Consider the following 27,614-nt stretch of genomic DNA (forward strand, 5'->3'; position numbering starts at 1 on the left):
GTCTTTACTGGGGCGATATTTTCTTTTGTTTTACAACCCTGCTGTGACTCTTGGCTCTCCCTCTCCCAGCTTCCCCGAAGCAACTCTTCTGGGTGCGTTCTCTGTCCTCTGTTTGCTCTTCTCCCTGGCTTTCACCCCCTAGCACAGCTCACCTCTCCTGTGCTCTCCTGTGACTACCTCTGCAGTGCCCCCGGCTGTTCTTTTTTTTTTTTCAATTGGCGTGTTTGTGCGCATGTATGCGTTGGCGCTTTGCTCCACTATGTGTTTCCCTCTCGAAACAGCATAGTGACGCCTGCACGTGTGTTTGTGCATACTTGTCTTGGGTTTTCTTGGGCGTATTTCCCTTCGACTCCACTCCACTCCACCCCACTCCCCCATCTTTTCTTTGTATTTCATCAGCTGTACTAAAGAAGCGCTCAAACACTCATCACCCCCTCTCTCCCGCTCTCACCTTCTCTTCCCTTGATCCGCTCTCTCTCCCCGTGTTCTCCCATGACTGCTCGTCTACATTGCGAGTTCTTGTTTTACTGGTAAGTGTGGTCGCTCTCCTTTTCTTCGATTCTCGGGTCACCCGTTTCTTCTCCCACGCGCGTTTGAATCCCCACATCTCGATGTGTCTGCAGCCTTTCATGTTCTTTTCGGCGTCTTCGCCTCCGCACGTGTGTGCGTGTCATGCATGACGACACGACTCTGCCGTGTAAGTATGCTATTTTTTGTGTGTGTGTGTGTTCCTTTTTACTTTCTTTTTTCTTCTCCCCTGATGGTGCCGGCCACCTCAGCACGTGGTACCAGGGTCTAGTGCCCGCTGCTTGTGGAGAAGCCAAAAGACTGCAAGCCTGGCCTCGCGTTCTGCTGTGCAGACTCTTGGTGTCTGGTGAAGGGAGGGAGCCTGGGCTAGCGCTGTGCTGAAGAGAAGTGTAGCTGAGATGACGTTCGTACCACCTCACTACGCATCATCCCAACAATTCAGCTCGTATGCACATCGCACGACGGCCATTGCTGCGTGACGGTGATGTCCAGCGTAATACGGGATATAAAACCTGCGCTGTGTGCGCAATGAAACTGCAATGGGCTAAGCGGCGCCAGACAGCGCTGGTGAGCCCGGTTCCTGGACATAGCCGCAGTGCAACACAGGGATCTGAACGCTGGTTGTATTCATGTCTTACTTGCCTGTGGCCGAGTAATACGCTGAAAAAAAGAAACCCTTTCCGTGCTTCAGTTTGATCTCGTCACTCCCCTTCCATCTCTCCCTCTACACTCACCGGGGAGTGGTGCCACGCACACACAAGCAGAAACAAGCACTGGCCTCTAGAAGCATGGCTTGTATTTGACGAATTCGCGTTCGAGCACGCAAACATGCGCATCCAGCGCTGTCTCGTTCGCCTCCTACAACACTGTTTTGTCCTCAGCGCTCCTCTGGAACTTGTAGGTGTGTGTGTGTCTCTCTCTGTTACCCAACGTCAGGAAGGTAAGAGGCGAAAAACATGCCAACGCCCTCTCTTTCCATTTTGTTTGACTTCTGTTCTTGCGCTTTGTCTGAGCTACTCCTTGTGTGTGTGTGTGTGTACCCCACAATCCTTCTGCCATCGTCCCCCCCCCCCTCCGTATCGGTTGGTCTTGTTCTCCTTTTCTTTCACGGCGAGTAGAATGCATCGCATTTTTTTCTCGTGAATGTTGGCGGGCGCGCGTGTCATAGGGGAAGCCGTGTTGTTCTTCCTTTTTTTTTCTGCTGGGGTGCCTGTGTATGCGCGTGCGCGTACGTGTGGAAAGCAGAAGCAGCTCGAGCTATTTGGCCCTTGCGTGACCCTGTGGAGCTGGAGAACTCTCCGCTCAGTTGCCGTTTCTCATCTCCTTCTCTGCTTCTTGGGCTTGTGTCGACGACGTTTGGTGCTGATCAACTTTTTCTCCCGTTACCGTCTTGCTTTCTTGCTCTTCTCCGGTGTCACTGTGACGGTATGGGAACGCGACAGCTCGAGATCGAGCGGCGAGGAATAGGACCCCCAAGGACAAGAAATAAAACGACAACCCACTAAATATCTACATCTATCCATCTATATATCTATATAACTGTGTCTTTCTCTTGCAGCTTTTGGCCCGTGGCCCCTCATTGTTGTGACGCTTTGTTTTCTTTTGTTTGCTCCTCCTCAGCCTCACTCTTTCTCCGACTCTCGCTCACCACCACCATCCCTCCATCATCACCGTCCATGGCGTCTCCCTACCTCCTTTTTTTTCTACCTCTCTTTGCCCAAAGGACACCCACAGAGTCGGTGAGGGCTCTTTTTCGTTTGTTTTGTGCTTCCCCTTGTGCTGTGTTTATCGGCGGTTGTCGTGGCCTTCTCGTTGTGCTGGAATACCGATACGGACTTACTTCAGGCTTCCCGTTGATGTGTTTTTTTTTCTTTCCGTGTGTTTTGGCTCTTCGTTCGATCTGACCTCGGTTGTTGTTGTTGTTTCGGTTGTACGTTTGTTTTGTTTTGTTTTGCTTCTTTCGCTCTTTTGCTCGGTAGTGGTGGCTGTCGTTCGACTCGTTTCACTGTGGTGCGCCATGTGCTGGGCGGCTCCTTGTTGCTGTGCTCTTGGCTTCGTGCTTGTCGCTGTGATTTCGCTTTATTTTACGTCTCTCTGCTGCGGGTGACACTGTGGGGTCGCGCGTGTGTGCGTATTTGCGGCTCCACTTGCGCTTCTTTTTTTCCCCGTTCTCTCTCCGCACCCCTCCCTTCTCTCCTGCCTGCGTCAATGTTCTCTCCCCCTGATCCTCAGCATGTACGCAAGTGGGACGAGGTGCACATGCAACAGACGTGCGTCACTCTCTTCCTCAGAAAGGCTTGACGCTCAGAGGTGAGTGAGACATAGGTGTGTGCGTGTGCGTGTGCGTGTGCGTGTGCGTGTGCGTGTGCGTGTGTGTCAGCAAACATCGCCTCACGAGAGAATCAACAATGGAAGCAACGCACACTCACCTCAGCGAATAAGATTCTCCCCATCCCTGCAACGTCGATCCTCTTTGAGGCCATGCGTGTGAGTGTGCGTGCCCAGAGGTAGAGGCGTCCACTTTTTTTTTTGACCGAACACCGAGACAGAGTTGATATGGCTCTCTTGCTTCTGGGGTGACGCGTAACTGTTTGGCGCTCGCACTGAAGAGAGTGTTTGTTGTTGTTACGCTTCTCCAGAGCAATGCGACGAGTGGAACTCGTGCCCCACGGCGCAGGACAGAGCCACCGGGCATTTGATGCCCGTGTCCTCCTCGCAGCTCGTACTCTCCTTTTTCCTCCGCCCTCTCCCTGCCTTTTTGTTTTCTATCCTGTGACACGCAGCACCGCTTCCGCCCTTTACCCTGCCCTTACCACCCTCGTGTGGAAACGTATGCGGGCAGAGGCGGTAGAATAAAGGATAGGCATACAGCCTTATACAGCTCTCCGCTTACCAACCTCAAAGCAAAGCATGAGTGCGGAGCGTGACTCAAGCGCGCCGGTACGCTCACCCCCTTCTGATGTGAGGACAGCAGGTGGACAGCGCCTCTCGCTCATCACTTGCCGCACCGCCATCACTCCACCGACTGTGCCACCGCGAACGCTCTCCCCGCTGCCACCGGTGTTCCCCATCCAGGTAGTGACTCGCACGACATCGCCAGCACCCTCTACCGTGCATACCCCTGTCCGCGGCATGCAGATCAGTAGTGACAATCACGAGAACTTGAACAGCAGCAGTGGCAGCGGTGGTAGCTCACATAACACCTATAAGAGCGTTCCGAGCTCAGCGCCAACGTTGGGCAGCAGCCCCTCGTGCTCCGTGGCTGCGGATGAATCCTCGCGCGGCTTCCTCTACGCGAATACATCCAGCGTCGGTGGCACAGCGGTGCCTAAAGTAGTTTTCTTCGACAACACGAAGGCCGGTCTTCACGCTGTTGACAAGGCGAAGGCGGAGGCCCTCATCACGGCGCTCTCCAAGAACTCTGACTTTTACATTAACGAGGAACGCAAGGCACAACGGCGGAAGCGGCAGATTGAAGGACTCCTGGTGAAGACACGGCAGTACGAAGGGAATGTGTGTGGTCAGCCTGACGTATTCCGCCAGCTGCAGCGCGACGTGGCAGACCTCGAGGCCAGCTTTGAGATGTATCGCAGCTTCGACTCCATATATGTCCACGTAGACATGGACATGTTCTACGCCGCTGTTGAGATGAAAAAGAACCCACAGTACGCAGAGGTGCCACTTGGGGTCGGCAGCATGGCGATGCTCTCCACAGCAAACTACCTTGCCCGGCAGTACGGCGTGCGGTCTGGGATGCCCGGCTTTATTGGCATGCGACTGTGCCCTCAACTTGTTATTGTGCCCACCGACTTTGCAGCGTGCCGAGTCGAGTCCGCCAAGTTCAAGGGCGTAGTGCGAAACTACGACCCCGCCGCACAAGTGCTCGGCATGGATGAGATCATGATGTGCCTCGATGACTACCTCGCGCAGCACCACATGGACGCCACAACGCACGCGGAGCGCTTTGACGTTGCCGAAAGGATCATCGAGGAGTGCCGACGGCGCGTCGCCGAGGTAACCGGGCTGACCGCCAGCGCCGGGATCGCGCCGACGCCGACGCTGGCGAAAATGGCGTCCGACTATAAAAAGCCGAACGGGCAGTTCGCAGTTCGCCTCTTCAGCCGCGAAGCCGTGATGGACTACCTCGCCAGCATCCCCGTCCGCCGTGTGCCCGGCATCGGCAAGTCGCGGGAGAGCATCCTTGCCGGGCTTGGGATACATACACTCGGTGAAGTATACCAGCAGCGGCATCGACTCTTCTACATTCTGACGCGAAAAACGTACGAATTTCTTCTTGCCTCGGCCATGGGCATCGGTGGCATGTACGACTCGCTGGAGGCCGCGCCACCTTCATCAGCCGGAACGACCACCAAGACGGTTGCCGCATTGGACGGAGAGTCGAACGAGGACGACTGGAGACGAAAATCAGTAGGTCAAGAGCGCACCTTCTACAAGCTGAAAGATAGCATGGAGTTGCAGGCGATGGCGCACATGAACCTGCGTCAGTCACACGAGACCCTCGTAGCGGAAGACCTCCTCTGCTCTCAGGTGGTGCTCAAGCTGAAGCACCGCAGCTTCCACGTGAAGCAGCACAGCAAGTCGCTTAACGTGTACACAGACGACTACGAAGTCCTACGACGGGCCCTCGACGACTTACTCTTGCCAGTTGTGGACGACTTTGCCAAGTTTCGGCTGCTCGGCATACGGCTGGAAAAGCTCAGGCGGCGACCCCAAAACAGCGGCGCAGGCGGCGCGATCATTCTGACGGTAAAGTCAACCGCCGAGGCAGGGTCAACGCAGCCCACACTGAGTCACTTTTTCGCTCGTCAGTCGGCGAGCGCAGCGCATCCGATGCGGCATACACCGCAGAAGCAGCAGCAGCAGCTCTTGGCTCTGCGAAAGCGCTACCGTGACACCAGCTGCAGCGGTGAAGGGAACGATAGCTCTGCCGACCTCAGCAACAACGGCGACGAAGACGGTGCCGTACTCGTCGTCTCCTCCGAAAGCCAGCTAACGGATGTGGAGGAGGTGAACGGCCCCATGGTGAGCTGCGCCGCACCGTCCCCGCACTCTGGTCTTTGTACCGCCCCAGCCGCAAAGGAGCAGAAGAAGGCGCACGACGAAGAGGTCGGTAGCGACGGCAGCGCTGATGACGACGTGGTCATCGTGGAATGATGGCGTCCTGTTCTTCGACTTCTGTGCCTGGGATGAGGCAAAACAGGCAACGCGCAACCTCCTTTTTTTTCCTCTCAATGTGCGAATGGGCAGGCCACGTCTCTTGTGTGCGTGTGCGTGTGACCGTCACCACCCTCTCTCTCTCTCTGGGTGTCTCACGCGCCTTTCCTTAGCCTTGGTACGTCTCGCTGTTGCTTGCATGGGGCGAATCAGACGAGTGTAATTGGTGGACCAAGCAAAATGAAAAACACACCGTTCAGGCATCTTCATAGCGGCATCTGCGCGTCATCTCACAGTGCTGCGCAGCACTGTGAGATGACGGAGTTGTTACTGGATGCCAACAAGGATGAAAGAGTTGAAGGGGTTGTGGCATACCGGCAGCATCAGGGACTCTGACTACTCCAGCGTAGATTTATCGCAGGTATTTGGTCCCTCGTTCATCCCCCACCTCACCTCTTGGGAAGGGAGATCATGGTGTGCACGTTGTCGTAGCTCTCGGGGGTGCTAAAGAAGACGCAAAGGTGCTCACGCCCTCGACACACATCCTCATACGTCACAGATCGATCTGTGCCGCTTCCTGCATTCCTCGCTCTCTCTCCCTACTGAGGCGTGCTGCACCATGTACTTCAGCTTCCCCGTGCTTTGCGGGCAAAATGCATGTACCACATCGGCAGCGGGACCCTTCCTCCCTCCCTAGCAGTCTCTGAATCACGCGTTTATACACAGCAGGCATGTCAGCAACCGCACCCCTATTCGCGCAGCTCGGTCTGTGGAAGGAGCGGAAGTAACGACTGCCAGTTGCGCTCCATTCCACCACCACCACCACCCCCCGGCCCTTCACGGGCCCTACCGGCTGGTGCGAAGCAGCGGTAGGCACGCGGTCCAGCCGTGCGCCGACCCAGTCATCCCAGCACGGCCTCGGCTACACGCTCTACCCACCCACCGCTGCTCACCCCGCCTCACAGCCGCTCCCGTGGTGCCGGTCGCCACCTAGGAGGAGGGGAGGGAGGAGGGGGGCATCCCCCTCGGGGTGGCTCAGGCATCCCCAACAGCAGGCAGCGAGGGCCGGGTGAGATGCGCTCGAGCGACGCGGACACGCTGCTGGTAATATGGGCGGAGACACAAATCGGTCCACGGTCGCAGGTCGCTCCGACCCCACGCCATCCGGGACCTCACCGCTGGACATCAGCAGCGATTCATCGCTCTGGCCTCCCCACGTCGTAGGCGCCTGACCCTGTCACGACCAGAAGTGATGCGGCATTGGCAGGGGTGGGGGGAGGGGGGCTGCCTGGGTCCTCCCCAGAGAGAGTGGGAGAGGGGGAGGGGTGCTGGACCATGAGATACCACGCACGGCAGTTTCGCCCCTTCATCAGCGGTGTAATGCCACGTTGGAAATAAGAAACCGATGAGCAGAAGCAGCAGTCGCGTAAGCACTGCGTCTCGGCCGCATGTGTAAATTGCCCACGAAGATAGAGAGGTGTGAACGACACTCATTCTCACTGCATGCGTGACTACCTCAGTTGCACTGCGTTAATTTTTTCTTTCGTAATGTCTTACCTCCTCCCTCATCTGCAGCTCTCTATCTCTGTACCCCCTTCCCTTTTGCTCTCGCGCAATCTGCCCACCGCGTGCGGGTTTTTGTGTGCCCGGCAACACAGCCGCGGCGTCCTGCTGGTCCTCCCGAGGGGTTTTTTTCTTCTGTCTCAGCTTCCCCCACCCCACCCTACCCATACCGCGCCCCCATACCTTTGGCCACCACTTTCGTGCTGCATCTCCCTCTCCGCAGCACGTGCCGTTATTTCCTTTTCTCTGGCTTTTCCCATCTAGAGAGACAGCGGAAATACTACCTACCTCTCCTCCCCGTTGTCGTTCATACCTACATAGAGTGATACAGCTGGCCCGCCCCTTTCCCCGAGCGCTGTTGTCGAACCTCTGTCTTTGGATTTGCGCTTTTCTTTCGCTTCCTCTTTGCCCTCAACACACACATCGCAGAGGACGCACACAAAATACCGCCTTTTTCCTTTGCTCACGGGGTGTTGATCTGTTCCGTGTCCTATGGTGAAGCCCCCCTCTTGACAACGTGCAAGGCACACCTCTCTCTCTCTCTTGTGCTTTCTCCTGCGCTGGCTCACTATGCTTCGGCTCTCTCGGTTTGTTGCCTCCACGGTGAGCTCAAAAGGTCTTGCGCGGGCGAGCAAGCAGACCGAGAAGCGGGATCTTCACCCTGTTGCTGCGAAGAAGCCGTCAGCGGCTACCGCCGCGACCGTGGTCACACCATCCGCTGCCTGGCAAGTAAGCCCCAGTATGTCACCTGCCGCACGAGACCACTACAGCAACTCGCACGCGGCGGATTTCGAGGCGGACAGTGCCGCCCTCGAGGCGCACGCTCACGCCGCGCCGCAGGACTCGCATAATCTGCAGACTCACGCCGGCATGAACGGTGCGCAGCACCAAGACCACCGCAGCGCCGGCAAGCTGAACTTTGACGCCTCGAAAGCTGGGCTTCAGCAGGTGAATAAAGACTACGTCGAGCACGTCATTGAAGAGGCGTCGAAGGGGTCCGCTTTCTACCAAAAGGAGCAGCGGCTCGAGGAGACGCGGCGTCGCAAGGCCGAAGAGCTGCAAGAGAAGGCCAAGTCATTCGACTCTATCAGCACAGCCGAGAAGCAGAAGATCAAGGCCATGGTAGACACCATGGTGGACGAACTCGAGGCGACGCGTGATCTTCGGCGCCGGTACATCCACATTGACATGGACATGTTCTACGCCGCGGTGGAGGAGAAGAAGACACCGTCGCTGAGGGAAAAGCCTTTCGGTGTCGGTTCTCAGCAGATGCTCTCCACAACGAACTACATTGCGCGGCAGTACGGCGTGCGGTCTGGGATGCCCGGCTTTATTGGCAAGAAACTCTGCCCCGAGCTCATCATAGTGCCGAATGACTTCCCAGCCTACCAGCGAGAAGCGGCGCGGGTGCACAGTATTGCCTCCCGCTACGATGCGCAGTTCGTCAGCGTCGGCCTCGATGAGTTGACGATGGACGTGACCAAATACCTGCAGGAGTTCCCGGCCGTGTCGGCATCCGACATTGCCCACGACTTCCGCGACGAGGTCTTCCTTAAGACGCAACTCACAAGCAGCGGCGGTATCGGACCCACATCGATTCTCGCGAAGATTGCAAGCAACGTCAATAAGCCAAATGGCCAGCACGAGATCACACTGCTAACGCGCGAGGAGGTCATCGACTACGTGCGCGACATTCCGCTGCGCAAGATTCCCGGCATCGGCTACGCGCAGGAGATGACCCTCGGTGCGCTGCACATCCACACATGCGGCGGCCTCCTGCAGCACAAGTACCTTCTTGCCTACCTGTTTCGAGAAAAGACCCTTGCGCACTACCTCAGTGTTGGACTGGGGCTGGCAGAAACTTTCTCGCAGCGCAGGCACCAGGCACGGCAGTCGGTTGGCAAGGAAACATCGTTTAGCGAGCCATTACCCTCGCCAGAGGCCTTCACGCGAATCTTCCGTAAGCTACTGGAACAGTGTCATGTCCGCTGCGTCCGTGATCACCTGCAGCCACGCAAGATGACACTGGTTCTCAAATATCGCACCTTCGACACGGAGCAGTTCAGCGTTGCGCTCCCAAGCCACACAAACGATCTCAAGGTGTGGCTGGAGGCCTCGCAGAAGCTGCTGGAGCCGCATCTCCTGCACTACGCCGAGCTCCGCCTGATCGGTGTCCGGCTGCTGCGCTTCACAGATGCTGATGATGATCACATTGATATCAACAGCCGCAGCCGAGACGCCCTCACCGGCGCCTTGACGGGAGTACATGAAGTAAATGAAGACTTCGACATGGATGCGGACGATGCTAGCCGCGATGCTGAGAAAGCCGCCTTAGCGGCGGAGCAGACAGGCGCGTATGAAGGCCAGCCGGCGCAGCCTCCCGCAATGCCCAAGCGCAAGATCCCCGTCTCGAAGTTCCTGACCGATCCAAACATTCCGAAACCCCGCCTTGCGGAGCCTGCTGTGGCTGCGGCCAAAGTCATCAAACCCGCTCGCAAGCGCGTCAAGGCATCAAAGCACAAGCTCCACAAAAAGAAGTAAAGCAGCACGGTGGACATCGAAGGCGGTAGAAAGTGGAGGAGACAAGGCGAAAACGACGGTCACTGGGGAGCGGTGAATATCCCACAGGACATGCTCGAGCATGCTCGGACAGGACATGAGTCGGACGCCGCCGCCGCCGCCGCGGTGACTCAACCTTGAAAGAACGAAGGCATAGATTTTGGTTTTTTTTTGCTGTTGTTGTTCGTGTATAGAGGCCAAAGGGGAAGGATGGCAAATGAGACGCTCCAGGGTTTACCCGTGTATAGATTTTGGCTGAACTGTTCTCCGTGATGCGTCGACTGCGCTATGGCGTGTGTTGGGAGCAGCAGAGCGAATAAAGGGAAAAAAACGAGGTGAACTGCTGTGAAGTTGGGGGAGGCAAGGAGGAGAGGGGTTAAAACAAGGAAGAGCGAAAGATGGGTGACAATGGATCTCAGCATCCATGCTTCGCCTGCCCAGTTTCTACTCCCACCAACCCAGCTAGCCGCTTCCCCTGCCTCAGATCCTTCTATACGCACCACACACGATCGCGAGTGCAAGGAATGAAAGGAAGGCCATTTCCCAGTGAGATACGGCTTCAGTGCCTCACATAGAGATACACCAAGTACGGTGGCTCTCCGCACCGCTGGTGTAGGTGTATTTAAAAGGTGTAAGTGTGGGAGGGTGTTGTCTGATGGTTAGGTTTTTTTTTTTTGGCTTCTTGTTCGTTGATTGTAGTCGTTGAGTGACGAGGGGGAGGGGGGAAAGGGGGGGGGCTGGTTTTTTTTTGGGGGGGGGCGCTATGTGAGTGTATGTGTTGGTGTTTCAGTGAGAGGCTGGTGGAAAGTAGACAAAAGGGTTACGGCTTGTGGCTTTCTCTTGCGCCCTACTGGGTGGACATGCGTGTCCTCTGCTCAGACGCACCATCTTGCTTTGTGCAGTTTGTTCTAGCTCAACAATGGGGCTGACTAGGTCCATGCATGTCCACACATGAGCGCATCGAACTTGGCGAGAAGAGAGGAACACCGGTACCGCCATCACCCTCTCATACACACGTACACGACAGAGAAGAGGAAGAGGAAGCAAAATGTCGACCCCGAGAGCTTGAGCAAAGTGTCGGTATCGTTTCCCTTGTGTATGTCTTGTGCCCCCTTGTTTGTCCATAAGTGCCTCCGCGGAGGCCGATGAAGGAAATGGAAGGAAGTCGATTTCCTTCTAGTCTATCCAGAGTGCACATCAGCACCACTCGTTCATGCGTTTGTCTGTATGTGGGGTGTTTCTCCTTTGGGTCGATGCTGGGGTGCGTGTTCTGGAGGGTTTATTGTCATACAAGTGCAAAGAAGAGACTGAGCAACATGATCCATCGTGATCTCCCTTAGCGGAGATGGACGCGTGCACGCCGATCGCGTGTGTGTATGCCGCCGCCGCCGCCGCCCCCCTCCCCCTCCTCTACACTTGGACAGAATCAAGAGCATTGACTGGAGTCAACTCTGCTATGTTCATTCAGAGCAGCCGTCCGCTCCTATCAACGTGTTGGTGTGGCGGGTGCACTGGAGAGAGGTACCTTGCCCTTCGCCTCTACGTATCCCTTCGCTGGCAGAGGTACCCCAGTGAGAAAGACGGGGCGACTCATTCCCCCCCCCCCCTACTCCTACCCTCTGATCACCGCACACCACCCTCCATCACGGCCGCTGGGCTACTTGTGCTTGCAACGATGCGACCTGCGAGAAGTGCAACTCCCTATATATGCGTTCCGCTCTACCAACACGCCTCCCTCCCTCTCTCCATATGGTGGTCGATCCCTTCAACGCTTCACGCCGCTGAGGTTGCCACGTGCACGCCATACGCACACAACCGCTGCCTCTCAACCCTCCTCTCTCTTTCTCCCTCTCTCTCTCTCTCTCTCTACCCCCACCACTACATCTTCACGGACTCGCGTCTTCTGGAATCGGCTTTTTCAGGCTCTTGTCGTGCTTTGTCGCCCTCTTAGATGCCTTCGTAGCACCACCGAGTGATTGCGCATCGGGCCAAGGCATTAGACCTACCGGTGCGGGAACGATGCGGGGACGTTGAGATGTTTGTGGGGTCCTTGTGAACGTACCCATTCGCAGCAACCCTTGCACCTTCAGCTACTCCTTTTTTTCCCCTCCCCCTTTTTGTGTCCCCCTCGTAACACGCCCCTCGGTGTGTTTGTGCAGGGGGAAGGGGGGAGGGTAAGCGGGCGGGGTAACTAAGCAGTGCCGCACTCCTCAGACTCCCTCTTCGCCGTTCTTCAACAACACGCGTGGTCCTTGCTACCGACTCTCCCTTTTTCACCTCTGCACCATGACGGCAGTGCATGAGCTCCTCCTCCTCCTACCTGCTTTGGGGGCAGCCAATGGTGACCGCCGCCTTGGCGCGCACCTGTCGGTGCCTGTCACGCGTGACCACATGGACAGCAGAAGCAGCAGTGGCGCCCTCTACTTTTCCCTCATCGGCATCGACCTCTGTGGGTCGTTTTGCCTTTGGTGACTCTAAAACTGGCCTGCAGAAAGTTGACAAAGACTACGTGGGGCACGTTATTCGAGAAATGACGCGCGGTTCCGTATTTTTACAAGAGCGAGCAGCGCAAGGAGACACTGTGGGGTGGGAAGAACGAAGCCCTTGTGGCGAAACAGCAGCAGCTCTTGCGTTTACCAAACAACAGAGCCGCATGCTTGGCGAACCCGTGCCGAGGCTACTGAAGCGGAGCTCGAGGCGTCACGCAGCTTCTCGCAATGTTTTATCCACATTGACATGGACATGATCTACGCTGCAGTGGAGGAGAAGGTTGATCCGTCGCTGCGCGAGCGGCCGTTCGCTGTCGGAAGTTACGCGATGCTGGCCACAAGCAACTACATGGCTCATGTGTACGGTGTATGCTCCGGCATGCCAGAGTTTATCGCGAAGAAGCTCTGCCCCACCCTACAGATACATCAACCGAGATTTGATCTATACCTCCGCCAGTCCGCTGCGGTGCGCGCCATTTGGCGCTCAATACGATCCCCATTACGCCACGGTAGGGTTGGACGAGCTGACGATGGATAACACCGACTTCCTTCGTACTCACAAGGACCGCCCTGCCGAGGATGTGTGCGCGGAGTTCCGCCGCCGCAACAGCACAGACAGCAGCTCCAAAGCAGCGCTATTCGATCGCAGAAACTGCAAAGACGTCGCCACTCCCATTGAAAAAGGCATCTCTCCACGCCCGACCAACATCAGCGGTCGCAAAACAGGTCTCCGCAGCTCGTCGTCGAGCAGAACCAACATGTCGAGAGAATAAGGGTCCCACACCAGCCTATAGGCAGTGTGTATTATGACCTGCTCCCCTTCTTCTCTCGTGCTCTGCCATTTCTTTCTCTCCCCTCTCGACCACACCGGAGGAAAGTTTAATAGACGCCCATGAGCCACAAAGCCTCCTCCTTTTCTGTTGTGGTGTTTTGCATTGATTCACCTTGTACCGCTCGCTTCGCAGCGCTCTTGTCTACGCACTGTCCTCCTCACACACAACCCTCCCTACTTATTTCTCTTTTTTTCCTCTCTGCTCTGCGCATCATCCGCTTCCCTTTTCAGTGGTTTGCTCATGCGTCAAAGTTTCTCGGTTTCTCTCTCCACCCCCCCCCCTCGACAAACGCCGCCAGCTGCACCCTGTACACTCTTTCACTTGGCCATCCTTTCCCTTCGCATCTCTAATTCCCGTGTCCACGACTAAAGGATACAAACAGAGAAGAGTATAGCAGAAAAGCAACACTATGTGAAAATGTCTGGGCATTAAAATCAGGTTCTAACATGTTCTGCCGCGCAGGCTCTCTCTCTCTCTCTCCCTCCCTCTCACCCACGCTGTGTGTGCGGGCGACGCAAGCAAAAGACAAAGATCGGATGAGGATGCTGTGAGACAACGTCATGTCATCTCGACCGAGAGCATTGATCTCGCTTCCCCCAAAAGTGCGCAAGTGTCTGTCAGCCCTCCCTGTCTTTCGATAGCTGTGCGCTCTCACCTTCTCTTTCTTTTCCATCCATGTGAAAACTCCTCCGCATCAAAGCTGGATGTACACTGCATTCGCCTACTCTACTTCATTCGGTTTTCTCGTTAACGAGTTTTTCACCCCCCCCCCAATCTCCACACCTTCAATCTACCCATTTCCCCTACTGATCCGGACGATGTCCTGCACATGGCTGCCGTGGTCACGGGCACACCCACTTCTATGCACTCCATCTTACGGCGGAAGCCTCACATGCGTGTGGTCCTCTAGGTACGTGAGTGACGCAAGAAGTTGCTGACGGTGTCTTTTATGAGCGTGTCTGTTTTGCCCCCTCCCCTCCCCTCCCCCCGCCCGCACAGTTTTTCTTTCCGTACATTCATTCATCTCCTTTGGTCCCACCACACTCGCTCCATGTGGATCGCACGCTTAGCGCGTTTTGTGAAGCGTGCGGTCTCTCCCTCGCGCGCGTGGCGGTATCAAAACGAAAGGGGATTGCCGACGGAGCACGCGTGTGCACAGCGAAGTCTTAGAAGCAGCGCCAAAAAAATGAAAAAAAAAGGAGGGGAATAAGTCGCTACGGAAACCCACGCGTGCAACGCGGACATCACGAAACTCGCAGAAACGACTTGACGCGTGAAAGGGGGGGTACATCGGCCGCGGAGACGTTGTGGTGCGTCTGTGTGTGCGTAGACCACGACTCTTTCGCTCCCCTCACATCGCCGTCTTCTTTTTCGGCTCTTCTCCATCGTTTTTTTTTTTCTCTCCTTAATTGGATTAGGCACTTCCTCCCCCTCTCATCACCGCCATTGTCTGTTGCATCACGTGCTCTCTCTCTCTCTTCCTCTCTCTCGGTTTTTCCTTGGAGGAAAGCGGCTCTCGCATGCATACCGCTCGCACAACTTCAAGCGCAGCAACAATCAAACAAACAGCTGGAAAAGAAAAAGCACGCATGCGTGGGCTGCTTCGCGCTCCCAGAGCGGTGCACGCGGTGGCGTCGTCTCTGCCGCGCTGTCTAACGACTCTCTCCACTTCACGTCGTGCATTTGGCCTGCATCGCACCACAGGTCTTCTGAAGTCAGAGAGAATGGAGGAGAATGCGGCGTCGCAGCCGCTGACCGTCTACCACCCCCAAGCAGGTCTTCAAGATACCCCCGCCCAGGTGGACTTGTCCTCTCTCTTCTACGACACGTCCGTGGTTGACATCACACTTTCCAAACGAAAGTTCACCAAAGACGACGACGATGGCAGTTTTATGTTTGGCCAGGTGCCACGTGGGCACATGAAAAGGGAGCAAGTGCTGAAGTACATTGACATGGATGAGCTGACGAAGGCAAGCGAGCTGCTGGAGGTACCAGACGCCTACACCTACCCGCTGCATCGGATGGACACTATTTCCGAGGCGATCATGCGCACGATGCAGTCGCGTGTGCTGATGTGCAAATACGCCTCGCTCGACGACTTTTACACAATGAAGCGACACATCGGGACCGACGAAGATGTGATGCGCGCGACTCTGCCCGGCAACTCCATCTACTTCCAGTTTATCCACTTAGGCGGCGCCAAGGATGCTGACGGGCCAACCTCATCATCGTCATTGTCGAGTCACCATGCGAAGCAGCAGGAGGTCAAGGCAGTGCGCGACGCCGTAGAGAAGATACTGCGCCGCTACGTGTGTCGAATATTGGAGCCCTTTCCGAACGAGCTCGCCATTGACGTGACGCACTACGCAACCTATCTACCACTGCTGAACGTGAGCCGTCGAAATGTGTCTCAGGTGCTGAAGGATGTTGAGGATTATATTGCAAAGAAGCCGGTGAACAAAGAGGGCATCGCTGGCCCGCCTTCAGAAAAGGAGATCGAGCCCTTGACGCCCGACGCGCTCGCAGCAGAGATCGCTCGCATTATCCGGCGCGAGGTGCTGACACGGCACCCGCAGAGCGCCAGCGAAGGCAGTGGAGAAGCGACCCGAACAACGGACGCACAGGAAACGCCCAGCTCCGCTGATGCCGCCTCCACCGCGGCGGTCCGCGTCTGCATTGGTGTGGCCACAAGCCCTGTCTTGGCAAAGATTGCTTGCGACGCAGAGGTGTTAGCGGTGATGGCTAAATTACGCGATGAGCAGGCCGCATCCCTAACGGCAGGCAAGGGTGGTGGCAGTAGCGGCGTCCCACTCGTCTCTATCCGCTCCTTCCACCGCCACATCCGCTCCATGAAGGCGTCACGCGACTTTATGGCGAGTTTTCCGGTGAGTCGCGTGCCCGTCTTCACGCCCGCCTTTGTGGAACTGCTGAAGCGCATATTTGGTATCGTGACCTGCAGAGACTTCTACGAAAAGCGTTACCACCTTTACTACTGCATGTCGAGGGAAACGGCCCATGCGTGCTACGCCGCTGCTTTTGGTCGAATGTACTTCGAGGAAGAGGTGGTCACGTCACTGGTGGCACCGGAAAACCTGAGGCGGTCCATCGCACCCCTTGAGTTCATGGCGAGCAACCGCATAAGCATTGTGAATGAAGATCGCACCGACTACAATGTAACCATGCGCAGCGTTATTATTGGTCAGCTTCGCAAGCAGCTGGGCAATGTTGGCTGCAAGGCAACTCAGGTACCATTTGGCCGTTTATCCACGGATGACGCGATCCACCGCACTGCGGAAGCAGCGATGCGTTCACTGCACCGTTACATGTACACTAAAGGGTTCACCTACGCCGGGGTCCGAGTCACACTGCACCGTAGCAACATTGATCCGGTGATGGGGAGGTTTGAAGGCGAGACCACTGAGGAAGCCGCCGTTGCGGTGCTTCACCGAGTGTTAGCAAAGCTCCTGCCATACCGTAACTGTCTCGAAGATTCCACAGAGGGGCAAAACACTGCGAGGTACATCACCCTGGCCGTCTTTGGCATCTCGCTGATACCCATGGTGCCGCCTATAATGATAGCAGAAGCAAAGAAGTTGGAGAAGCTGTACTTCACCGCCAAGGGATTTTTCCTGCTTTATCAAGGCCGCATAATGAGACGCAATGAGATGCTGGCAACCGGTGGTGCAGAAGCGAAGAGAAGCGGGAGAAAAAGAAAGCCCGGCAAGGTAGACTCTGTGGTGTATGTGTAAGAACGAGTGGGGCGGAGGCACAGGCGAGTTGGTCGTTTAGTGCTGTCGCAGAGCTACGCGTATGCTCTCTCACTAATAAGCAACTCTCTCCCTCTCCCTCTCTGTTGCTCCACCTTGTGAATGTGCATGTTCGTGACGCAGCTGATCGCACAAATGGGGGGCGCCTCTCTTTGCTTATCGTGTCTCACGAACGTTTTGCTGCCTCCACCCCAACCCCATGGCGAAGGGCTCTGCTACGGCAGATAGCGGGAAAGAGGCGATTGAGTCTCATGCGAAGGCAGCAGTCACTACGTGAACACTGCGGCGGGAAACTCCTTGATAAAGCGACGAAAAGGAAAAAGAGACTTTCGTGCAGGGGAGAAAGGGCGGGGGGTCAGCGACACATCTGTCTGTTGCGGCCGTTGCTGATTGCCCTACCACCCACATTTCCCTTCCTCGACATATTAACCCATCTGAGGAGTGAGCTGTACCTGGTTTGCTTGCGTATGGCTCCCCTTTACTGCTGTCTACTCAGGGGTGAGGTAGCTGCGCTAGCAACATTACCACCACCACCACCAGCCCCCTTCTCCCTTCTATCCCGCCCTCGGCGACCATCCCCGCTGCTGCTGTTGTTTTTTCCTGCGCCGCCTTGATGTGTTGCGGTTATTGACGATGGTTTGCTTCCGCTTGTGGAGGGGGAGGGAGGGAGGAGGAGGGAGGAGGCGTTTTCAACTTTGTCGCCAACTCTCTTCCTTCTTCGCTCTATCCTTTTTTTTTTTCGTTTTTGAAAAATGCCGAGCGCGATGGACAGAAATCGTTGATGCCTTTCGCGGGGCCGCGAGATATCACCGACGTGCAGCTCAGCCGCTCTTCACATAGACGCAAACCCAGCCGGCTCGCACAGACAAACAAGCAGGCGATGATAAAAACACCAAACAATGGGGGAATTGCGAGGGTGGCGCGCAGTCTAGCAGCCGCAACGAGTAGAGTCGCCAGAGGAAGGTGAGAAGAGATGCACGGTAAGCAAAACAGGTGGTCTCTTTCTTCTTCTCCACCTGCTTGTATGGAATCTTAGCTCTGCCCTCCCCCGTTCAGTTTCAAGCTCCCGCTTCTTGCGTTACCCTACCGGCCATCCCGCAAGGGAAAAGTGCACGGGAGGGGCCCTCGAGGAGGAGGAGAGGCGACGCGGCGCACGGGGCGCGGTCATACCTAGGGGAAGGAAAGCGACACGCATGCATCGGCTACCTTCTCGTCTCAACACCTTTCCATAATGTCACATATTCGCTGTTTTTTATGCGTCAGGCTTCTCCCTCCTCCCCCACCCCTCTTTTTTCTCCCCCTTTTGCTCCTCCTTCAACCAAGCATCGTTGCCGATGCAACGCCCGTTTCACTAGTAAAAGTGGTGCCTACACGTTACCAGAGGGAGAGAAACATTTTTCTTCGTTACTCTCCTCGACTTGCCCTCCCTCGCTCCCAGTTCCCGCTACACTTCTCTCTTTTCAATGCGGGACCGTCACTGTTTGCTGATACTGCCCTCCCCTCTTCCTCGCCTCTTATAGACACAGCCCTTACGGTGGTACGTGTGAGCACTACGGGGGTGTAGAGAAGCGCAACTGCGCCACCAGCACACGAAGGTAAGCGTAAAGACCGCATGTGTGGCAGCGCCTCTAGTTGGGGTATGAGAACTGCATATTTTTACGATGCTCGACGACGCGTGTCGGCACACACACGAGCAGGCACGACAGCGAGTGCAGCGCAGGGGCGCCGGCTCTCAGTTCTCTTCGTGCGATCGGAGCTATCAGACGACCGTCGTGGCGGCGTCACCGGCGCAACACGCTCCCCAACAGCTCTCTCCCCCAGCGCCGCGACGAGGATGTCCTCCACCGTCTCTGTGGCTGCGGCATCGGGAGGCGCCGACTTTGTCGATGTAGACGCGCTCAACAGCGCCGATACGGACGGGGCGGAAGACGGGGGTCGTGCCGCCGTAGTGCCAGGGCTCACGCAGCGCGTTGGGCACATCCCACTTCGTGACGCCGTCGTTCTCTCATATCGCGGAGCCAGTGATGATTACGCGATGCACCGCCGCACAGTGGGCGCGTCTTATGGGGATGGCGCGCCGCCACCCGTAGATGAGCTTCTCTCCGTTGCCACCGAAGACAGCCGTGTGCTCCTCCGCCGCAGTGGGCTGTCCACAGAGCCACGCACCGCAGGAGTCCCTGCGGTGCACATGTGGCGTGGATGCAACGAAGACACAGGTGAGGAGGCAAAGAGAGCGCCCGCGTACCAGTCACGCAGTGCGGATCAGTCCTTTGGGTGGAATGACTGCGCTGGCTCATTGTCGAACGCCTCCTCAGCGATACCGACAACCGTCTCCTCTGTCCGCTGGGCGCAAGAGGCCAGCGTGCTGCTCGAGCACACACGCGGCACCCTGCACAGGGTGCGCCCCCGCAGCGGCACCTTCAGTGCCAGAGTGAGCAGCTCATCACTGAATCAACATCGTCCGCACGTCTCTAGCAACAGCTGGAGCCATTGTCAGGCAGACTTCGTGGCTCTCTCCACGAGCTCTGTGTCCTTGGTCCAGTCGCGCGAGTATGGTGCCGAACTCGCTGCGGTTCAGCACACCGTCTTTGCGTGCGAAATGATTGCAAACGCGACTTGCATGGATGACTGGGGTCCGCACAGTACAGTCGTTGGTTTCTCGGATGGAACACTGCGCGTGGTAGACTGGCGCACGCCTGCGAGAGGCTCCTCCGTACACACAGGTGATGCCGTTGCCGACGATGACGAAAAGCACGTTGCGCTGCGCACGCATGTGCCACAGCCGCCGTGGATGAGGCATGGCGGCCGCTCGGCCACCGCCGCCACATCAGTAGCAGGTGTGCTGTCGTGTTGTGCCTTCGAGGACAGCTTCCGCATCGTCTGCGGACTGGGAGATGCCTCGGGTGCCGTGGTGATGGCCGACCTTCGCCGCCCCGATAGCGGAGATCGTCTTGGGCGTCGTCGCACGCGTGCGGAGCAGCAGGCCGCGCAGCACCTCTTCGCTGAAACCGGCGGACAGAGCCCCACAGGGCGCGCTGTGACGGACATTCAACGCGATCCCTCGTGCTTTGGACGCATTGGGCTTGTCGATATGACCGGCACGGCTGTCTTGACCAACGTGGCTGCGTTGGAGGTGAACACCGGCAGCTCCGCAGCCGTCGCGGTAAAGCGCAGCCGCACGAAGGACGGGGCTGGCGTGCCTTCGTCTCTTGGCTCCACCGCCGTCGCAAGACCGCGTCTTCCACCGCCACCGTCGCCGTGGTCGGTCTTGGAACGCCTGGGGAGCCTGTCACCGACTGCGTCTCGGTCGGCTGTCCTGACGACCATCTTGCACAGCATCCGCGGGGGGCCCCAACGTGCTGTCACAGACGGTGGCAACGCACAAGGCGAGTGGTTTTGCAGCCCCATCACGGCGCACCCGCGACCACGCTGCGCCTTCAGCGACGACGGCCGCCACTTTGCTCACATAGCAGCGAAAAGTGTACTCACCGCCACCCTGCGGTGCGCAGGGGCGCAATGGGGTGCCGTGATGGGCGGCTCATCGTTTTCTCGCACTCCCGGCGTCACTGCGACACACGTGCAGCTTGCGTCAAGCCTAGCGAGTGGGCATGCGGCACTCATGCCGTCCCCCTTCATTGCCGTGTCTTGCGTGGACGGGCTCATGTGTTTCGACACCGGAGACGGGCACACGCTGGCGATACCGATCGTGTGAGCAACACCATTCACTGTCTCGGTCACGGGCTGCCACCAGATGTCAACACTGAAACGAAGCAGGAGGACCTGGGCGTGTGGGCGCGCATACACGTAGACGCCTTCGCCGCCTTCAGCGGAGGAACTACGGTCGGTGTCTCCCTAGTCGACAGAGAGGAAAGGAAAATAAAAACAACAACAAAGAAAAGGTGCAAGCAGCGCCGACGCTGCGGTTGCTCACTGCACATATCACGGATGTCCTTTGAGGGCGATACTGTGGCATGATGGGGCGTATTGGTCACTCCTCATCCATGCAGGAGGAAGGGGGGCAGCACGCCACTCCGCGCGTGGGAGTCCTATACCAGAGCAAGCGTGCAGTCAATGGTTTCGCAGTGTGCAGTCAATGCGAGGTTGCATGGCACATTCCTCAACTGCCCAGGCGCACACATCCACATAGAGACAGGGACAGACGCACGTACCGCGATTTACACTTTCCGTATAGATCGATCGCTTCCGCCCTCTCGTTCAGTCTTTCCTGCCTCCGCTCCAAACGTCGAAGACGTGTCTTAACGCTCTTCTCTCCCACTCTTCGGTTATATGGCCCCTTAGCATCATTGTTGGAAGCTTCTCCATGGTGAGCACTGGTCACAGCGGTGACACCGCGAGGTCCCCCTCCCCAACCTGTTCGCCCCTAGAACAGGTGCACCTCCTGCTCGTCTCGCTCTTGCGCTGGTGGCCGTACGCGCCATATGAGCAGATCCCGTCGGTCTTGCTCTGTGGACCCACCTCGAATGGGAAGAGCCACCTCGTTCGTCGTGCTGCAGACGCCGCCAATGCATGCACAGACGCTCCTACTGACGATGTCGCCCACATTTCGAAAAACGAGGAGGACCACCATGCCGTAATTTGCAGAGGGCCAGCGGGCGTCGCCGCGGAAAATATGCCCATCTCAGTATTGCTGCAAGTGCAACGCCGAACTCGCGTCGTGACGGTTATTCCGCCTCTTGCCAAGGCTGTGGCAGTTCAAAGCGCTCACGACGGCAGCACGGGGCTGCGTCGGCTGCTCCGTCATGCCATATACGAGGCGTGCATCGCATACAGCCGTGAAAGCGCCACTACGGCATGCGTAGCTAATGACACGCTCCACACCACACCACCGACTGAAATCGCTATCCTGCTTGTTTTGGATCACGTTGAGTGCTACCTACAGCAAGATGACGCGCACATTCACGGCAGCAGCAGCGCAACCGCCGACTCAGCGACACGGCAAAGCCGCGGTGTAGAAGGGCCGTCTCGTGACGGCTCCAACGCACAGGGTCTCAACACGCTCTACCCAGCCTTCCTCGCCGATCTTTACACGGTGTTACGCAGCTGCCCGCCTCTCTTCTCGCAGCACGAGTGCGCCACTCTGCACCTAACGCGCCTCGTCTCTGTTGCTCTCTTCACGGGAGGGCTGGACGAGGTGCTTTCTGTTGTTCGGCACCGCTACGTTGACTACGCCCTCTCCCTGCCCACTCCGACAGAGGCGGCGCGGCGCGCGTTCTTTCTACAATACGCCACCACGTGTGCTACTGGTCAAGCGTCGTTGCTGCTGCCGCTTCCAATGGTTGATGCGTTGGCCCTGCGCACCGGTGGGGTCTCGTACGGAGGACTGCAGGAGGTGCTGGGCCTCGCGCTCGACCACTGTACCTCATCGACGTCCCGTCCTTCCCCCTCTCCCTCCTCCGACCCCGGCACTGTCGAGTGTGATGAGCATGTGGCCGGCGCCATGGCTCAGGCAGTTCTTCAAGCCTATCAATCCAGCGGCTCCGTCACAGCCTTGGAGTATCGTCGCAGCGCAGGGTTTGTGGACGTGCAGGTGACGCGGTGGGACGATATTGCTGGGATGGCGCACGTGAAGGAGACGCTGCAGCGGTTGGTTACCGATCCGATTCGGCACCGCGACACGTACCGGCACTTCCACGTGCGCCCCTCGACCGGCGTGCTGCTCTATGGCCCTCCGGGCACCGGCAAGACGATGCTGGCCAAGGCCATGGCAACCGAGCTGAACGCCTCCTTCGTCTATATGGACCTACCCAAGCTGGTGCAGGCGGAGGTAGGCGAATCGGAAAGGCGGCTGCAGGAGTATTTCAATGTCGCGCGCGAGCGCAGCCCCTCGCTTGTGTTTATGGACGAAATACAAGCTGCCTTTGGACTCCGCTACGCAAATGCCACGGATGCGCATCGGCGTCGCGTAAGGTCTGTCGCGGCTTGCGGGGATGGTCCAGACAGGGGTGCCTCTACCCCTGCCACCGCCACTACGCACGATGCCCGTCTTGTGTCTCACCTTTTTCACCTGCTGGACGCTGCGCAGCAGGATGAGGAGCACTTTGTCCTCTTCGTCGGCGCCACAAACGTCGTTCACTTGCTGGACCCACTCCTCCTACGTGCCGGTCGACTGGACACGCTCCTAGAGGTGCCGCTACCGGATGCCGCGGCTCGCGAGAGTCTCGTACGGCGCGTCGTGTATGGAGAATGGGCTCATTGGCTGTACGAACAAGAAAACACTACTTCCTCGGCGAACGTGGATGGCGACTGTGTCGCTGCCCCTGCTCTGACTGATATCAAGCAGCTAGACAACCTCCGCGAGGTCCTGGTGGAGGCGTTTGTGCGCCGCTCTGACGGTTTCAGCGGCGCCGAGGTGCGCAACTTCACGTCGGTGTTCGGTGTCCAGCTTGCCCGTGCTGTAAGTAATAATGTGGAAGCGATGCAAGACGCGGTGATTGACGAGCAACTGGACTGCACAGAAGCCACTCACGACCCGCGGAGAGAGCAGTGCGAAAGGCAGCGGCATCTGCGTCGTGCCATCACCGCCTTCCTTTCTACAAGCGGGGGAACAGAAGGGGGGCTCAGCTACGATGCACTGGCGCTATTGGATGCCGCTTACAAGAAATGTGTCTCGTAACTTGCCCTTTGTGCCGGATCAGGACGCTGGCGCCATGAATCTGTGTTGGGTATCGAAGCTGCATCACGTCCGCCTAGCAGTGGACAGCCTCGTCCGCACATCCCTCAAGGCCATCCACCCCCCCCCCCTCTCACCCCTCCGCAAATGCTGCCGTTCTCTTCTTTGACGAGTAGTTCGATGTGTACGTGCTGATCATTACACGTCCTTGAAAGGTGCACTGGCCATGCCGCCGCCCTTCCCCCCCCCCCTTTGGCTCTTGTTTGTCGGCCGCGTTCTTTTTTTTCCGCAGGCACACACCTAACACTCCCAAATCCACTACCCATGACCCGCGTAATGTCGGCCAACCCTCTTCGTCTAGCTCTCGTTCCCTTGCGCCTCCCACCTGCATTAGTACTGAAGCACCTCGCTAGCAGGCCGCGCGACGGTGTAAAGCGAAGAACAGTTACAATTTTTAAAAACTGTAGTACCTGTATTGAGATAAGGCGTGCTACAGCGCCGCCAACTTGCTTGTGCCTTCCTTTGAGGAGTTGTGGGCACAGCACGACTGACAACATCCGCAGATGTCTACTCCTCTTTCTCTCTCTCTCTATGGGAACGGTGCCTATGTACCTTCCTCTCTCGCTTTGTCAACACCCACCCACCCACCCTCTTCCCAGAGCCTTTGCAGCCCTCATATGTAAATGGATCGCCTTCCACTACTGCGGGCAGCGGCCGGCCTCGAGCCCTCGCCAAAGTCGGCCGTTGCCTCCCTCTCCTCACCCCCGTCAGCACAGATCTACAGCCCGCCGGGTAGCAGCACACCCGCCGAAGTAACCTTTAATATTCCGACAAACGAAATTGATCAAGACACAATAGACACCCTCGACGCCTTCTACCGCGACACCGCAGTGGTCCTGGGCAGCCTCAAGGCGATCCGCACCGCAATGGAGGAGCTGCGGCAGAAGCACGCAGAGAACATGCAGACGGTCGACGAGACGCGCTCAAAGGCGCTGCGCCTCGAGATCGACGAGCTGTCGCGCGAGGCCAGCAACGCGGCCAGGGCGGCGAAGGACAAGCTCGACGCGATGTCCAGGAATACGGCCAATCTGAAGAAGACGCCGGACAGCGTGCATGCCAACAGCGCCGTCATCCGCATCGAGGAGAACCAGCACATGTACCTCGTGGTGAAGCTGGCCACGATCATGGCCGAGTACCAGCGTCACCAGTCCGCCAACGAGGCCTTCTACAAGGCGCAGACGCAGCGCCAGATCAAGATCAAGTACACCAACCTCGACGGCAGCGCCATCGACGACTCGATAGCGGCGCAGCTGGCAGAGCAGGTGATGGAGAACAACACGTCTAGCTACATCTTCCAGCAGAGCAAGGAGGTGCTTGCCTCCATCATCGAGACACGCAACGACATCTACCGCATCGAGCAGTCCATGCGTGAACTGAACCAGCTCTTCAACGATCTAGCCCTCTTGGTGAATGAGCAGGGCGAAATCATGGACGTGATTCTTGCCAATGTTCAGCGGAGCATTCGGTACGTGGAGAAGGGCAGCGCAGAGCTGAAGAAGGGACGCAAGTATCAGAAGAAGAGCCGCAAGAAGCTGATTTGCTTCGTGGTGTGCATCGGGATTATAGTTGCTCTGTTTGTTCTTGTTGGTGTGCTCGCCGGCACCATCAAGATCCCATGAGGTACGTGTGGTGACTTTGTACGGGGAAGAGAGGGTAACGAAAGGAGGGAAAGACAGGAATGGACAGGTAAGTGATCCACACGCTGGGGAGGAAGAGAGAGAGAGGAAAAAAAAAAAGAAAAGAAAACAGCGCCAGTACAGTAGTTTACGGTGCGGTTGCAGCAAGTAGGGAAAGGGGAGCTGTTGGAGTGCTTTGCTGAGTTTTTCACCCTTGCGTATATGTGCACATATTAATGCGTGCTGTGCGGCGGCCGGGGTGTTGCCTCTCGTTTTTGAAGAGTCAGAGGCGTCGTTCTCCCTTTTATTGCATGGGGCAGGGAAGAAGGAGGTCGATACGCTTCTGCTGAGCCGTTGTTTCTCGGCTGGGGGGTGTTGGCTGTAGAGATCGACGTCCCTCTCGAGCGCACGCGTTTCTCCGCTCAACCACTTTCGAGTCCTTTTTTGTCTGTTTACTGCCCTCCCCCTTTCTCCTTTCTCTCCCTCCGCGCCTCTTCCTCAAGTCGGATATGCGCTGACTCAGCTCGAAACCCCTTTCCTGTGCCCTCGACGCATGCAGGCCCATGCTGGGGTGGTACACATCATGACCTTCTCATCGCTATCGCATCGCTCTCCTTTGGGGCTGCTTCTCTTGTTTGCTCTGTTTTTTTGTTGTTGTTTGACTTCGAATTCGTTTCGTTTTCATCGTTTTGTTTGTTTTATTTTTTTTCGATATGTCTGGTCCGCTTGAGGAAACGAAGTTGTCTGTCATCCATCGATATCTCACGGGATCTTGGAACATGGGCGCCCCCGGAGAAGTAACGGTGCCTACCCCACCCCCTCTCCTTTCCCTCCTTGCCCTTACCGGCGCATGGTGTTCTTTTTTGTGTTTGCTTGAAGCGTCGTGGGTGTGTTTGTGAGTCCTTCTCTGTCTCTCTCCCTCTGTGCTGCTGAAGTTAATGCATTTCCTCGCCTTTGTCAGCCTCGTCGCCCTCCCCACCGCCACCATCGTCCAACAGCATCACTCATTCGCTTGTCTCTCTCTCTCTCTCTCACTCCAAGCTTCTCCTCTTCGGTTACTGTTTTCCCTAGTTGAAATTTTGCCGTCGTTGCTGTGCTTGATCACCTTCACTTGTGGGAAGCATCTCTCTCTCTGTCACGCTCTCTCACTCTGCTTATCCGTCGGTGTCGGGGGCCTGAGAAGCGGCTTCTCGCGATTATTTCGGGGGTTAGCTTTCTCGCTTCTTTGCTTACACGCCTCCTTGGGTCTCCACCTCAGTGCATCTTTGTTGTTGCTATTCTACGGTTTGTCTTCACTTCGTTGCCAATGCGTGCGTGTGTGTGTGTGTTGGTCCATGATGTTGTTGCTCTCCATTTACTCACCTACCGATGTCTACTGCTACACGAAGAGACACACGCATACACACGTCCATGCCAACACCTCTAGCTCCACTGCTCTACCCTTCTCTCTTTCGCGATCCGTTTTGCTTCCCCCCCGTCTCGGTCTCAATTCTATTTTGAAGGTACTCACAACCTCTTTAGGAAGACGGTGCGATGGCACGTGGAGAGGGAAAGCCCTGTCTCTGTAGAAGCAGCGACACCACAATTTACCCTCCCCCTCCTCCTCTTCACCGTCCCCTCCCTGACTACCCGATTGTCTGCAAGGAATAGAGCTTGCGGAAGAACCAGTGACTGTGTAGCTGCATGTGTGTGTCCGTCTGCGTGTTTAGGCGGAATCCTCGCAGAAAACGAAAAGGGAGGAAGCGAAAGAGGAAAAAAAAAATGACTCCCGCTCTCTCAAACGCGTTCTCTCTGCTGCGCGGTTGCGTCTTAGACGGAAGGAGAAGGCTAAAGAGGTGCTGCAAGAAGAGGTGGTTGTGTGCACCCCCACGCCAGCCACAACAGAGCCCGTCCTTCTTCCATATTGTGCAGGCCCACATCTGCTCCGATAATACGGAGTTAAGCATGTGACGTGATCGAATTGGGGTTGCGAACATGATCTGCTGTTGGCATGCTAGCGAGCGGGCGGGGTATTTTGCAGATGATTCCTACGCTGCTGAATGCCATACTCTCTCTCTCGACGATACACTGCCACCCTTATGTCTCCCATGACCCTCACTAACCTTTTATGGGTGTGTGGGTGTGTCTGCAGTGGACCGGCACGCAGGCACCACATGCAGCTGGCATCGGAGCGCGGTTTTTACGGCGATTTTGCAGCAGTGCTCTAGCATTTCACCCACCTACTCTGAGGCTCGCACACTTGACTTTTGAGTTCAAGCTCAGCCATGGATCGTCTTCCAAGCCCTCTGGAGGTTGCCGCGCGCTTTTCGGAAACCATTGGAACAAGGAAGCTCACCGCCTCTCATTTCAGGATGGGTTACCCAGGGCGGTCGAGGAACTTCAAGCGCGCTTGA

The 27,614-nt window shown here is 56.9% G+C and overlaps 7 protein-coding genes across 7 annotated transcripts, besides 1 other annotated feature; all 7 read left to right on the forward strand.

Annotated features, from left to right (window-relative positions):
- Positions 1-3,660: 3,660 nt before the first annotated feature.
- LPMP_281520 (DNA polymerase kappa, putative) lies at positions 3,661-5,703 on the forward strand (the record flags this gene model as incomplete). The annotated part of the gene is made up of 1 exon (XM_010702190.1): positions 3,661-5,703. One exon carries the CDS (start codon positions 3,661-3,663, stop codon positions 5,701-5,703), a length of 2,043 nt encoding a protein of 680 aa, XP_010700492.1.
- A 797-nt stretch (positions 5,704-6,500) lies between these two features.
- Positions 6,501-7,079: a repeat region.
- Positions 7,080-8,007: 928 nt separating this feature from the next.
- Positions 8,008-9,807, forward strand: LPMP_281530 (DNA polymerase kappa, putative; the record flags this gene model as incomplete). Its single annotated transcript, XM_010702191.1, has 1 exon — positions 8,008-9,807. One exon carries the CDS (start codon positions 8,008-8,010, stop codon positions 9,805-9,807), a length of 1,800 nt encoding a protein of 599 aa, XP_010700493.1.
- A 2,863-nt stretch (positions 9,808-12,670) lies between these two features.
- Positions 12,671-13,087, forward strand: LPMP_281540 (DNA polymerase kappa, putative; the record flags this gene model as incomplete). The annotated part of the gene is made up of 1 exon (XM_010702192.1): positions 12,671-13,087. The coding sequence occupies one exon, from the start codon at positions 12,671-12,673 to the stop codon at positions 13,085-13,087; it is 417 nt and encodes a 138-aa protein (XP_010700494.1).
- A 1,784-nt stretch (positions 13,088-14,871) lies between these two features.
- Positions 14,872-16,896, forward strand: LPMP_281550 (hypothetical protein; the record flags this gene model as incomplete). Its single annotated transcript, XM_010702193.1, has 1 exon — positions 14,872-16,896. One exon carries the CDS (start codon positions 14,872-14,874, stop codon positions 16,894-16,896), a length of 2,025 nt encoding a protein of 674 aa, XP_010700495.1.
- Positions 16,897-18,526: 1,630 nt separating this feature from the next.
- On the forward strand, positions 18,527-20,626 carry LPMP_281560 (hypothetical protein; the record flags this gene model as incomplete). Its single annotated transcript, XM_010702194.1, has 1 exon — positions 18,527-20,626. One exon carries the CDS (start codon positions 18,527-18,529, stop codon positions 20,624-20,626), a length of 2,100 nt encoding a protein of 699 aa, XP_010700496.1.
- A 609-nt stretch (positions 20,627-21,235) lies between these two features.
- Positions 21,236-23,548, forward strand: LPMP_281570 (ATPase, putative; the record flags this gene model as incomplete). The annotated part of the gene is made up of 1 exon (XM_010702195.1): positions 21,236-23,548. The coding sequence occupies one exon, from the start codon at positions 21,236-21,238 to the stop codon at positions 23,546-23,548; it is 2,313 nt and encodes a 770-aa protein (XP_010700497.1).
- Positions 23,549-24,471: 923 nt separating this feature from the next.
- On the forward strand, positions 24,472-25,224 carry LPMP_281580 (Qa-SNARE protein; the record flags this gene model as incomplete). The annotated part of the gene is made up of 1 exon (XM_010702196.1): positions 24,472-25,224. One exon carries the CDS (start codon positions 24,472-24,474, stop codon positions 25,222-25,224), a length of 753 nt encoding a protein of 250 aa, XP_010700498.1.
- Between the last annotated feature and the right edge of the window lie 2,390 nt (positions 25,225-27,614).

Source organism: Leishmania panamensis, assembly GCF_000755165.1.
Source record: "Leishmania panamensis strain MHOM/PA/94/PSC-1 chromosome 28 sequence".
NCBI lineage: Eukaryota > Euglenozoa > Kinetoplastea > Trypanosomatida > Trypanosomatidae > Leishmania > Leishmania panamensis.